This window comes from Mesitornis unicolor, unplaced genomic scaffold, assembly GCF_000695765.1.
Source record: "Mesitornis unicolor isolate BGI_N332 unplaced genomic scaffold, ASM69576v1 scaffold29715, whole genome shotgun sequence".
Classification (NCBI taxonomy): domain Eukaryota; kingdom Metazoa; phylum Chordata; class Aves; order Mesitornithiformes; family Mesitornithidae; genus Mesitornis; species Mesitornis unicolor.
The window spans coordinates 700-14,902 of record NW_010185289.1 but is presented as its reverse complement, the minus strand read 5'-3'; the positions used below and the strand labels follow the sequence as shown (position 1 = coordinate 14,902).

Genomic DNA, 14,203 nt, shown 5'->3' with positions numbered 1-14,203 from the left:
ATAAACTGTGAAAAAGAGTACAGAAGATATGTATTTTGAGAAGTTAATGGCAAACTGTGATTATTATACCATCATTACTATGGATGATTTTCATTTTCCACATGTGAAAAACTTTTTCTTGAATACACTTACTAAACTGTAAGTTTGTTTACTGGGTGCAGTCATTGCTCTTACTGCTCTTTGTAAAAGTGCTGTATCACTATCATATCATTAACATCTAATCAACCTATACAAAAGTTTAAAAATTATAAGCATGGATTTAGGAATGAATCACAAATGTAGCATATGAATAAAGAAGTACTTTTAGATTTATTACAGTTTGGGTCTGCTAGGATTTATTCATAAGCGTAAGTAAAATATATAGACATATTTAATAAAAAATTACCTAACTGGATGTTTACTCTATGCTTATAAATCAGGTTAGAATACCTGCTCATGAACTTCCTATTATAACCATTTTGTTGCATGGAACATGCTTTATTCTATACTCTGTTCTATGCATACAGATAAACAAGACAAACATCTACTATAGTTGTCTGTATCCTTGCCTACCATCTCCAGGTTTTATCAATCACATATACTTCATGTTATATTTCATTTGTGTCACAAGATTTTACAAAACACAGACAAAGTCCTGTCTCTATGAAAGGATCTCACATCTATATTGGACTTACTGAAAACAATGAAACTTCCATCTCAGTGAAGAGATCTGCCCATACGGAATATGTGATAGGATTAACACTGACATTACTAAAGATGTTCTTTCAGTTTGATTTATTTTGCTGACACTTCCAATCCTTAATCCTTCATATCACAACTTAAAGAACACAATCATGGTTTTTCAGTCTCCTTCCATCAAAAATTCAAATCCAGCATAGAGTTTTTATGATTTTTTTTCATATATTATTTGGTATTTTTATACACTGTCAGAAATAATTCTAAATATTAATGCAAAGTAAGGAATTAATAAATAATAATCTCTTTAAACACCTGCTATAAAACATGCAAATCTCCCCTTACTCAGAGCTAGTCACATACCCTTCTTTGCATTTAACAAAGATTTATTTAAGCAAAAAAAAAATTTAAAAAAAAAAATTAAAAAGGTCCATCTAGCTAAACAACACGTAACAGCTCTTGACAAAAGGGAAAAAAGGAAAAAAAATTGCTCAAACCACAATGTGCAAAGCAGAAATAAGATTCAAGTAAATTTGCCTTGGGAAATACTTACCAAAGATTTGTATTTCTTTTCCAAAAGCCTAAGTACCACTGTTCTGCTGTAATACGCATGCTAAAATTACAAAGAAGACCTAATGTCAAACATGTAAGTTTTATTTTTTTTTACTTAAAAAGTAGAAATTATCTCCAGTTCTGTTCTACTAGAGATCCAGTGCACTGCACATATTCAATATATTGAAATGCAGCTTGTGCAAACCAGTATTATACTCAACTAAGCCTTTTGTTTACAGTACATTTGACCAAAAAAACCTGTCATTAGAAAAATGTGTAGCAAAACATCCAACAAACAGAAAAACAATAACTATGCTGAAATGTTAGACTACATGTTTTGACATTGCCATATAAATCCTAAATTATAATTTTATACATGGTAGGCTGCAGAAAGCTCTAACGTCCAGCGGAGGTTAGCAAGTTGTGTACAACATATCATATATATAACTGCACTCATCGCTTCTTCCAGAAAAATACTTGCAACTTTTGTTAGCTGTCAGTCAATTATGACAAAGGGATTCAAGTCCTAAAGCACGGTAAGTTCTCAAAAATTTTATAGAAACTATTAACTGAACAAAAATGCAGGGAGAGAGTAGTGCTAAAGGGCAAAGGACATAAATGCCTAAAAAAACTCTCATACTCCTTAATTATAGGAATATGACTCATGATAGGTCACAATAGGTCTGTGATAATAATAGTTATAAATCAAGTATTTCAAAATAAATGTCAGACATAAACAAGTTACGGGTTGTTGGGTTAGGGGTTTTTTTTTGCTTACCATCCACTTTTTAAACCATACTGCTTTGATATCTATCAGAGACAAGAAGTAGACTGGACTCAAAAAATCTGTAGAGGCAGGATGATCAGGCTCGTGTTTTACTGACAAAAGCGACAAGGTACTCTCCACTACTTCCTCCATGTACCTGATGATACAAATACGGAAAAATGTACAGAAAACAAAAATCACTTAAATCCTTCCGTCAGTAATACTCAGGAACAAATTTCTCGTAAAGCCTCATTGTTCAGATAATTCATAAATATGAACAACATTACCTTTAACTTGGTATGGTAAGGATATTAATTATTTGTATTACCATGAATAGAAATAATAACAACGTGTTGTTGCTCCTACATGATTACATATTTTAATACACTTACTACTTTGTATAACATCCCAATTATTTTTGTTAAAAAGCACTAAGAACACTTCAAAAGCTAAGTAAGCAGCCTTATATGACCCATGACTACTCCTATGTTACTTTCCTGTTCAACTTTTCCCACCCTCTATTTGTATTTCCCCTCCTTATCACTGACCAGTCATCTGTGAAACCTGTAATCAACTTTTGCTAAAATTACATGCAAATAATTATATGTCAAAAAACATTAAATTAAGAAACAGTGACAGGTTTTTGAAGGTGGCATACTTTTCTGGATGACGAATCCAGGAAGATGGAGCTTCCTTCTGGTACTCATTTAAAAGGCGAACCTGAAAACATAATTATTAAAATTAAAAAATAAATAATGTGTGATGTTTCAGTAATAATAAAAAGGTACAGAAAGTTAAATTATACCTTTTTAAGTAAATAAGTTATATCTGGGTTAGATACATCCAGACCAGCTGAAATACGAAGAGAATATTCTCCAGAAAGAAAGTACAACTCCAAGTGTCTTGCTAAAAAAGAAGAAAATAAACAAAACCAAACCTCACCTCCATGACAGTAGTGACAAACTAGACCGTATTATACAGCTTCATGATAAAAGCTAACTGATTTTCAGGAAGCTTATGACTCATGAAGTCTTAAATGTAATTAAATGCACATACCTAAACTTCTATAGACTTCTCTTGTCATATTAAATGGAGAAGAAGAGAAGGTTTTCGCATAGAACCTAAGAATTTTCTCCTAAGGGAGAAAAAAGTAAGCAATGCATTAAATAGCCATGTAACTGTGTACTATTATTGCACAATAACCAATATGTAGAGGCATTATTCTTAATATTATATATTGCTCGCATAGCTCTACAAATGTTAAGCGTATTTTATAAAAATATACAGTTTGGGACCACAGAAACCTACAGCCCAAATGATATTTCACTCAAATACTTTAACTGATAGCACCAATGCAAAGCCTCATTGAGATATAAAGAAGAAGATCAGGGAATATTATTGTACTTTTCCAATAGCATTAATGTTTTTATGTTATTAAATGAACCAATGAGTTGCAACTAGCACTGTTTTAAAAGAAACTGTAGACTTTTTAAGCTGAAAGAGAAATACAAGACAGCAACTGGGGCAACTTTCATATTTATTTGATGATCACTTTAAAATGCAAATAAAAAGAGGCTTCATTGACATAATAAATAATTTAAAAGCAGTTTAAGCAGCTGCCATTTTTTTCCATCAGTGCCTGTGTAATATTACTACGTATCATTTTTCTCATCATGATGGAGCATGTAACTGACTTAAATATGAAATATTAACATGATCTATTTTACAGAAAAATTTTGTAAGTGTTTTTATATGTTTGCTAAAAGACATTCAAACCTCATCATTCTCATTAAAAGATACGTAAATGAGCACTCCAGTCTCTAAAAATCCTATTGAAATCCTGTTGTAACTCTTTAAATCAAGACCTACTAGAATCATATAGTTCTTTTACTACAAAAGAGTTTATCTGATACATACGCAGATAACAAAATGTCTTGGAACCCTGCTGGTCTACTCATAATACATATGTAATTTCTTACTCCTCTTCAGTACTCTTTATTATGGCTACACATCTGATAATTAAATGCAGAACATTAGCTTACACTGAATGTTGCATCAGGATCCGACAGAGACATCGTCAGATGCTTACACAGATTGGGCCAACTCTCAGAGTTCAGTATATCAGAAGGAGGGGCAATGCACAGTGTCTGCAATGCTTCTTGGCGAACCTGAAGTGGTCAAAAAGATAAACACCACAAATCTGTTTACAGCAACCTCTCAAATATGTAATTTACAATATGTTTTGGAGGAAGGAAGGAACAGGACCTGGCTGTAGAACAGATAAGGAATTCCAGAATACTTATCCCCTGTTGTATTTTTATGGTGATTCAGACAAAATACTACATCACTAAGCAAAAAACCAAAAACTAAAAGAAACATTTCAAGAAACAACAAAACCATTTTATATAGGTTTTTAATACTGGTGCAAGGATTATGTTCTACTTTCTGCTTGTAATCAAATATGGGTTTTTTATGATGGAATATAGGAAAGTATCACTAAATACTACAGATGTGCCTAGTAGCATTCTAAAAAGTCAGTGAGGGAAAGTGGAAACAAAGTTACTAGACACTATGCTTTACTGATTAATTTTCTTCAGCTTTATAATAAAAATAATTTCAAATAACTTTTTTTTGTTCTATTTGTAGGTAACTAATCTCTAGTAATTTATTTCATATTGCTGAAATAAACCGTAGGAAATTTTAAAAACATTTATTTTGCATTCAGATTTTTTAATTAGTTTTCTAAAAAAACTTGATCACAATGGTTATACCAGTTCCCACCTACCATGCCTTTTTCACATATCTTACTGAGACATCACTCTCAAAATGACATTTCTCCAAGCTTTGAAAATATCAGTAGCTGGTGCTGATTGGTGGTTAGAGACCCAAATTATTACTGCCACTGACAGGAAGGCAAACCTAACTTGGACTTTATATATTCCATCTGGGAGTAGATTGGTGGCAAATCGGCAGGCATCTCTCTCTTCTGATAGGGGTAACACAAAGGACAACACAGAAGTCACCAAGGAGGGCAAAGGGCATGCATACAGGAAAACAAGTTTCTAGAACATTATTTGTCACGGAGCAACTTCTTCCAAACTAAAAATGCCCATCTAGTACATAAACTCCTAACAAAAAAAAGTAAGATACTTGCTGCAACGCCAGGTTTTGATCCAGGTGGTTATGAACAATGAAATACTGCACTGCAGAGCAGTTGCTGCACTGAAGCCAAGATATATGAACCAACAAAGGCAAGATTCCACTTAGGTGCATATGAACTCTTATGTACATACAGTCTGTTTTCCAATATGCCATAAGCATTAATTTGTACTAACATCTTATTTCTTATTTGAAACTTACTTCCTTAGGCTGAACAGGGTCAAGCTTTTCTACAAGCAGCTGCAACTGTTCTTGACTCATGAACGCATAACTCTGTAACACATATTATAAAACAATCATTAGAGTATTTTATTAAACTGAACAGTAGAAGATTAAAATCATCAGTCTTTCTGATATCTAATTTACTTTTAATACTTAGGCCCTCAATATTTATACTAATTTAACATTAAAGTCAACGTTCTAAATGTTTTCTGCTCTTTGCCCAAAGTTAAATTTATGCCAACAAAATTCTCATTACATATTTTGCTTTGCTTTGCTTAAAAGTTCCCTGTATCTTCATGAAATCCCTTATAATAATTCATTCTGTAAGTAAAACAGCATAGTGCAGTAGTTTGGAAATGAACTGCACATTACTTGGCTTCTAAAATAAAAATCACAAGAAGTAAGATGTATTGCTTTTATCATTATTTTATCTTCTTCTATGCGGTACTTGCATAGGTACTTTAGATCATATGGGCATCATACTCATCTCATCTAGCATATGCTGTCTAAAGGTTAAACAGCTAGTGTAACCTTAGTACTTCAGAGCAAAAGAAAAATAACTAATTAGTTTTAGGCTATACAGAAGATAGGAGGGATGACTTTTTCTAGGGCTGTTTCTCAATCTCTACTGACAGAAACTTAACAATTTTGCAGTACCATGCTTATTTCATAACATAGAGAGAAAACACATTGTACTTGGTTGAGCGAGGAGTCACTGTCAGAACAGTTGTCTGTATAATAGCCACTCTGACGCTCTTTCTTTGTTTTACTATCCGGGTCCTTATTATGCATCCGATCTTCTTCAAACTTGTTAATCAAAGATTCTACCACAACCATCATGACATTCTTCAAGGCATGCATCATTTCCCTGTATCTTCAAAGTAAAGATGATTTTAATATTAAAGAGAAAAAAAAAATCACTTATTTAAAAAAAAGAAATCACTAAATCATGAATAACTGAATACGGTATAATGCTGCTTAGACCTGAACTCACTGAATTTACAGAAATGAATGAAAAACAAATGCAAAACCAAAATGAGTAACAAAACATGTATGTTCCTTTAATGTTTCAGATAACTGTATTTTTAAATTGTATTAAGATTCCTTTTCGCCCTTCTAAAACCATTCAATGAAATACCACTAACGTAATCCTCTTCTGGGAGTTTCTTTAGAAAGACCAATGTGAATCTACCAAAAGGGAGAATCTGTCCCTGAGAAAACAAACCAGTTCTTATCCTTGTTACTGTTTATGTTTCTTCAAGTTCAACATCCAATTTTTCTTCTGCTACAAGCCTCAAGCAGAACCAACAGAAGAGAACACATTATCCTGATTCCAGATCTTGAGTACAGGTCATGCTCACAAAATAATTTTCCTTCAACAAAACCAAGCGTTTTTCTAAGTTACATAAGTTGAGTAACAATATCCACAAGGAAGCAATTAAAAATAAAAGCAGCTTCAGAAAAACATCATAGTGTAAAATGTTTATATTTTATTTCAAATTATTTTTCACTTTAAGGCTAAGATACAAATTACCGTTTCGTGCTTTAATATACTCCTATGTCTCAAATTAAAAATACACGATACAGACATATTTAGTTAATTGGAGCTTCTTCTACCAACTTGAACAGGTACAAGAACCCTAAGGTCCTGATCCTCAGAACAAAAAGACAAACAGTATAATTTGAAAAACAGTCATCCAAACATCTATTTTCTAGGTGAAAATAAAAGCCAAGTGTAGTTGATTAAGAACTGCTTTCTAACAGAAATCACTGTACTATGAAAGTACAGAATTTATCACTAAGGAGATAAATGCCTTAATAATTTTTTTCTCCATAAATACCTTTAAGCTTATTACCCACTACAGAAAATGAGTAATAGCAATGAGCAAAACTAAAACAGTTAATGATCCTGAAATGGTATCAAGACCATCACAATGAGACCAAATAAAGTTCAAGCAGAGTTCAGAATGCTTGCAGACAGGTGACAAGAAAATGACCCTATAGAAGCATAGTTTGTAAAGCGTAATTCTGTGCACTTCCAGATAAGAAACCTTCTGGAAACAAACAGGAAATAAAATCTTATGGAACAGAAACATATGCTATTTTTTAATTCTTTTCTTACTGTAACAACAGGCACCACAGGAAAATACTAGTTCCACTAAAAAGGGAGATGGAGACAAAGATTGTGCAATAACAATGAGTGAAAAAATAGTTCAGCTGAAGTAGTGTATAACATCAATCTAGTGGCTTAAATATATGAGAGTAAAAAACTGTCTTTTTTGTTTTCTGCTTCTGCAAGACATAAAAATGACCTCTCATGATCAAATAGTGGGGGGTTGGTTGGGTTTTCATTTTTCAACATTCACCATTTCAGGTGCTCACATTTATTTCATTGTTCTCACATTATAGTGGTTCAACCTCAGTAAAACCCTCATCATGGCTTTCTATGGCAATTCAAAGTAGAGAGACAAGGACCTGATTCACTATGATTACAAAAGTATACTGCCTCTTTTAGTTAAAGAACAGTACTTTCAGAACTGCTTTAAGCATTATGATGTAGCTAGATTTTGTACAGGAATTCCAAAAACAATGGGATGCACAGACTAAACTTTTGAAGTTTTACATATTTTCTGAAAATAACAGCTGTATATATTAAAATTCATTTTTTAAGTACTACTGACCACTGCTTTAAAGAACCATGGCAATTATCTGCCTATGCAAATTTGAAATACAAACCATGAAAATTCAGAGAGCTACCAGCCTCTGTATTTGAAGGAAATGTCATTGTATTGTCCATAGGAAGGTGAATAAAGTTGGTAGGGAAGAGACAAGAAAAGAATTTAACTGGTACTCACAGAGAATTTTTTTATTTAAGGTTTCTTTACCAAATATGGAGTACAAAGCCAATTAATCTGGACCATAAACCCTGTAATATGATGACAGGTGGTTTTGCACATCTATTTCTGGCCATCTGACAGTCTACCGAGTCAAAAAATCTCAGATAATTATACACTGTTTGTCCACATACCAATTCTACATTGTACAGACAGCACTGCAGAATTACCTTTGCATGTACACCAAAATACAAAGCAAGATAGCTGAAACCTGAATTTTCAAAATAGTCAATGAAAGTAGATCTGATTAAATGTACTACTTTCTCGGGACACCTGACTAGATCCCAAGGACGAAATCTTTAAAAAAATACACATGTATCCTAATTTTTAATTTATTTTTATTTAGAAAGCATTGTTGTGCAGACTCTCCATTTCTATCTAAGGAAATAATCAAACTTTAATACCTGATAAAATCAATTTTTCCTTTAGGCTAATTTCCATATCACAAGTGAATTTGCAGCCAGTGAAATAGTATGAAATAGTGATTCTTCTTTCAGATCTTAGCCCTGCTCAACTCCAGTCCTAGATACCTCAAAAACTTAGATTTGCTAACTATCTTTATGCAGTAATCCATAATCTGAATCCCAGAGTGAGACGAAGCATGACAAATTGCAGTGCAGGGTGGGAATATGTGAATAACTTAGCACTGAATTTTGAAAGCAAAAAATCACTTTTGCTACCCATTGGTTCAGAATTTATTTTTTAAAACAAGTTCTGGAAAGCATAAAGGAAAACAAAGACTAAAAAGAAACAAAAATATGCATATACTCACTCTTTTGATTCACGGGTCTTCTTAGTAACATTTTGGACAAGCGTGTCATAGCCAGATACTTCACCTTGACTTTGAGCAGAAGTGCATTTTTCTGTTTCTTCTTCAATCACAGATCCCACAGTATTATTTATATATTGCCTAAGGTATTTCACAAACTCATAGCTGCAATACACAAAATTAAAATACAAAAGATTTTCTTGAGCTCACTGCCAAAAATTTTCAACATTATATTAACATTCACTGTCTTCTCTCCAAATAGATCTATTACTTTAAGGTAAGGGTATATGACTTGCAGAGAAATAAAATTCAACAGTGTAAAAAAAACACAACAAAATTTTATTTTCTTCGATATGGTTGTTAGCAGCATATTCCAGGAAGAAACAATACCGAATAGTTACTGATTTCCTTTTGTGTTTCTTCTAAATGTAGAAATCTACTCAGACAGAAGGTTAAGGTCTTGCAGACAAAAAACTTATAGAATATTAAGAAATCTCAAATTTAAAATTCCAAAAGAAACATTACTTGGAGCATTCTAAACATAGCACCGTCTTATGGTGTACACATCTGGTGTTATTATTTATGCAGTATACATACAAAATGAGAAGAAACACAGAAAACACAATTTATAAATTCTAGCACATGAGCATGTCTAAGGCTTGTCTGCATGTCACGACAGTATGCAGAAGATCTCAGTCAAACTGACAAATTAGTCGTCTGTGATTACATGTACATGTTACACATCAGGAAATTGGCACTGTGCACTCTTATTATTAGATACTACCAGAAAATTGTTTAAACAAATACTCATTAGAGGGGGATTTCAAAGGAAAGATTCTTGCTGGGTCCCCAGACTCTGCATTAGCGATAGAAATTGCTGAAAAGTAGTGCTCAGAATATATGCATTTTTTGTTAGTCTTCTGATTTGTAGAAAGGCTAAGACAGAGACAAACAAAAACTAATCATACATAAACAGTAGATGCATCAGTATATCTTCATTATATCAAATGCAGATGTGCATCACTGTGCTAATTTGGGAAAATTAATACTTTGTGTTAATTTGGATAAATACAGAGTGAGAAAAATTCAAATAAAAAAGTCAGTTCACCATGTAGGTACAGAGTCCAAAGCTATAAAATGCTAATGTAAATAAAAGCAACTGTTACAAGAGGCAACAGCCTTTGCCTTTCTTAGATATTAAAAAAAAATAAATCAGACTACATTCAAAATACATAAAAAAAATAAGAACCAAAAATTGCGATACAACTCATGATACGTACTTCCTCAATGGATTGCCTCCCGCAAGCTCTGTCAGGTGTAACAGTCCTTTTCTTTTTTTCCTCCCCCCACTTACTTATTTCCATTCCTATATCTCTTTTGTTCTCAGTGAAAGACAGATACATCTCAAGAGGGAGGCAAACATGTTTATTTGCATTTTCATTTGTCTTCAAGGCTGCCTTTTTACTTCTCCAGTAACGAAATTGCACACGACTCTCCACTGAATGAAATCTTTCATAAAACTTTCTCCCATTTGTTTTATGACAGTAACATTTCCAGAGTATACATTTTTGCAGTGATGCTTTGCTCTGAAACACAAAGCAATCACGTCATTATTCATGCCACTAAGTTTATGTCTGCGTGATATCCTAGCCTTGATCTTCTGCATCATTCTTCCACCTTAAAAAGGTTTTGTAACAAGTAAGAGTTTCAGCAATGACAGAACTACTTCACACGCAGAATTAAGTCAGACTGATCTGTTTTGGCCTACAAAGGAAGCACCAGGAAAAAAAGTGTTTTAAAAAAAACCTCTAGGACTTTAATTTAAGGAAAAAATACAACAGAAAACATGCTATTCATATAGTTAAAGATCCCGATTTCTACTACTGCACATAAATTTTACTTGATTCCATTTTCCTTGTTAATAGCTTTCTGAAAATCCTGTGTTTCTGTCTTTTCTACATCACAGTGGGAACAAAGGATAAAGGCAGACCTCAAAATCTAATAAAATTACTAGGGCAAAATAACCATAAGGCAGAAACAGCACTGATCAAAATGCTGAGGTGAACTAGCATGTTGGAAAATCCAAAAGCACACATTACTAGTAAAGACACTTGCCTTCTGGGTGGATGGGGTAATGATCAAGGAGAAATTTTCTTAACGGTCTCAGTAATCACCATATGACCTCTCTGATCTTCCATGAAAAGCAACTTATGCTGCTGGGGGTCACGAACAAGACTAGAACTTCTCCAGAAATATTCCAGTGCCAGAAAGTAAGCCTCACATTCTGCATTTAACGCAACACTTGAATTTCCATTAAATATAACTTAAAACTGTGTGCATGAAAAGAAAGTCTCTTTAGGATCACTAGCTTTTTTAGCATACCAGAATGAGTAATGGATGCCATGGTTTCACCGTTCTAAAGCAGAAAGCTATGTATGCAATGTTTCCACCTGTTGTAGACTTTACTCCCTCATCCCATATTCTCCTAATAAGTCCTCAGAAGACATACTGACAGAAGTAATTTCGCAGTTTTTGGTTGTTTGGCATTTTTTACTGTAGATATACCTTCCTTTAAATAAAAACATTTTTCTTTCAAAGCTACATGTTATTTTGAACTTTGATATGTTTATAACTAACTTTTTACTCTCATGCTTGTCACCCGGTAACATAAAGAGTCACTACCTGATAAGATATACAAGGGGTTCAGTGACTTAAGCCACACAAAACAACCAAATATGGAAGCCAAGTAGCTTTCTGAAAAATAACCTTATTTTGAAAAACAAAATTACACTGTCTAGCAGGTGTCAAAAATACTGCCTGACAGCCTGTGAGTATTTCATCTAGCTTTTGTTCGTGTGTGCATTTAGTACATTATATGTACACATGCATTAGAGTTGCCTAAGTTAGGCAGTTTTTTAAGTTCCTCTCACACAAACAGCTCATTAGTTACTATTACAGTAAAAATACATTGAGTGAAGAAAAAAAAGGAAAAGGAAACCAAACCAGCACAATGGCAAAATTAATTTTATTCTCTAAATTAGCATCTTTTGAGAGTTGATTAGTGACAGGAATATCTATACATACATACAGAAATATAAATCATAAACTTTTCACAGAAATAATACAGTTCAATGCATTTCACATCCTTCAAAATACTAAAAATAGAAAAAATAGTTTTACTTGTGAAAATTCTCATCTGTTTCCTCCAAATGCAAGAGAATCTCTTCTGCACATTCTACTGATGGGGCTCCAGTGATTTTTTCCTTCACACTCTGCAGCAACTGTCTAAGCATAGACTGTAAAAGAGCTTCATCTTCACTTGTGAAGTGAGACATCTGTATAAAGCAAACATAAGAATAACAAGCTCTCACGGTTTTGATTTTTTCCTCCCCTCAAGATGCTAAGAAAAGCATAAATTCTTTAAATTGCCATTTTTTTCCTGTTATCAACATGAGATTGTCTATGAAAAAATATGATCACAGAGAAGAAATATTTGATAGAGCTTATCTTCAGATGAACTGGAAACAAAATAATCAAATTAGTTTTAATAAACCTCCTGTTATCTTAGTACAATATTCGTAAATGAGAATTACAAAAAGCCTGAATATTCCTGTTCATATTTGCTTGAGGACTCGCCCATCAAATAGACAGAAGACTACACCATAATTCTGAAAAAAGGGGGCTTTGAAGATGTAATGACTGTATCTTGATGAGAAACCTCGACATGTATCAGCTGCTTCTCATCCACTATTACTACACAGTTCTGATTTTCGGATCCCTCTACTCAGAGCTGTTGTTGTGCCCCTGAACGAAAATGCTGGCAGGTTTTGCAAGGGCCAGGTGGAATTATCAGAACTGTCTGATTTCCCTGCAGTAATCAACTGCAGTGACCTGACAGAGACCTGTCAATTTAACCCTACAGCTACTGGGAAAAACTTGGATGAGCAACAGCAGTGAGAGACTGGAAATATTTGTCAAGCTCAGAAGACAGCATCTTATCAGTTTAATTTTCAAGGTGTGGCAAAGGAAAAAAAAAAGTGTTCCATTTCTGTTTTGATTAACTAATTAATCTATATTCATGGCTTAAACTTCTTTATATGCCAAGGAATACTTCCAGCCCCTAGTGGCAATTCTAGATTATATATTTCTAGTCTATTTGAGGAAGAATGATTTAGAGACCTTCGATTTTATTAAAAAAAGTCAATCAAAGACTTTCTAAGCACCTGTGAATAAACAATATGCACATTTGAAAGAGAAAATATAATAAATCACTTCTTCAGACTTAAACACTATTAACAAAAAATTAAAGCCATATAGCACCAGCTGGAGGAGTTACTCTTTATGAAAGGTAATGATTCCTTGAGTTAGCAGGTCCCTGTGGTGAATAGTTCAGAACTGCTGAACACTTTACTTTGATCCAACTAATTCAACATTAACTCAATCACAAATCAGAAATAACATTAAAATTAAAACCAAAAAAACACATATCCCTTGTAATAATCTTAATACCCTCATTTGCAGCCCTCTTTCTTATAGAGTCTCAAGATACTTAATCAAAGTTAATACATTTAGGTCTGTATAAAGCACTCTCGTAAGTATTATATTTTGACTGTAATACTGGATAATATCCTAATCCCCTGCGAAAAACTTAACTTAGTATTTCAGTATAACAAGGCATTTTTAAAAGTGCAAGTATCCAGATACTGGTTGGCAATCAGTGCAAAGCCTCACTTAAATTATTCATAAGAATACTGCAGTTTCACCTCCACTTTGAAAAGTCTTATTTCACTTACATATCCCTCACAGAGATACTTATCTTAAACTTAATTTGTAAAGGTTTGTGGTTTTTTGTGTTTGGTTTTTTTGGTGGTTTTTTTCGTTCGTTTGTTTGCTTTTCCCAGCAGGCACATCCCCTAATCAATTTCAGGGCAAAATTTAAATGATGGTTTTCTCCCTAAAATACCTTACCCCAAGGCCCAGTTTGTGCAGTCTTTTCAAGTCCAAATTTATTCTCCTGTCCCTGTCCCACAACCACAACGCCTGACCAAAAACCCAGGAGATGCTTCAGAAGCAGCCCAGCATTTATCCTTACACAAGCCTTTGCTCGAGCAAGGCTTGAACAACAACAAAAAAGTGATAGTTTCAGCCACACGAAGAGGGCAAGAA

At 33.4% G+C, this 14,203-nt stretch overlaps 1 protein-coding gene across 1 annotated transcript in view; it reads right to left on the bottom strand.

The window, feature by feature from the left end:
• The window catches only part of TBC1D32 (TBC1 domain family, member 32), a 30,392-nt gene extending 18,020 nt beyond the window's left edge, over positions 1 to 12,372 (bottom strand). Inside the window, exons 1-10 of the mRNA XM_010184789.1 lie at positions 12,218 to 12,372; positions 9,041 to 9,202; positions 6,071 to 6,248; positions 5,354 to 5,425; positions 4,036 to 4,161; positions 3,050 to 3,128; positions 2,799 to 2,899; positions 2,652 to 2,713; positions 2,006 to 2,150; positions 1,229 to 1,288 (exon numbers count right to left, since the gene is read on the bottom strand). Coding sequence (XP_010183091.1) covers positions 1,229 to 1,288; positions 2,006 to 2,150; positions 2,652 to 2,713; positions 2,799 to 2,899; positions 3,050 to 3,128; positions 4,036 to 4,161; positions 5,354 to 5,425; positions 6,071 to 6,248; positions 9,041 to 9,202; positions 12,218 to 12,372 — 1,140 coding nt within the window. The remainder of the gene's footprint in view (positions 1 to 1,228; positions 1,289 to 2,005; positions 2,151 to 2,651; positions 2,714 to 2,798; positions 2,900 to 3,049; positions 3,129 to 4,035; positions 4,162 to 5,353; positions 5,426 to 6,070; positions 6,249 to 9,040; positions 9,203 to 12,217) is intronic.
• Between the last annotated feature and the right edge of the window lie 1,831 nt (positions 12,373 to 14,203).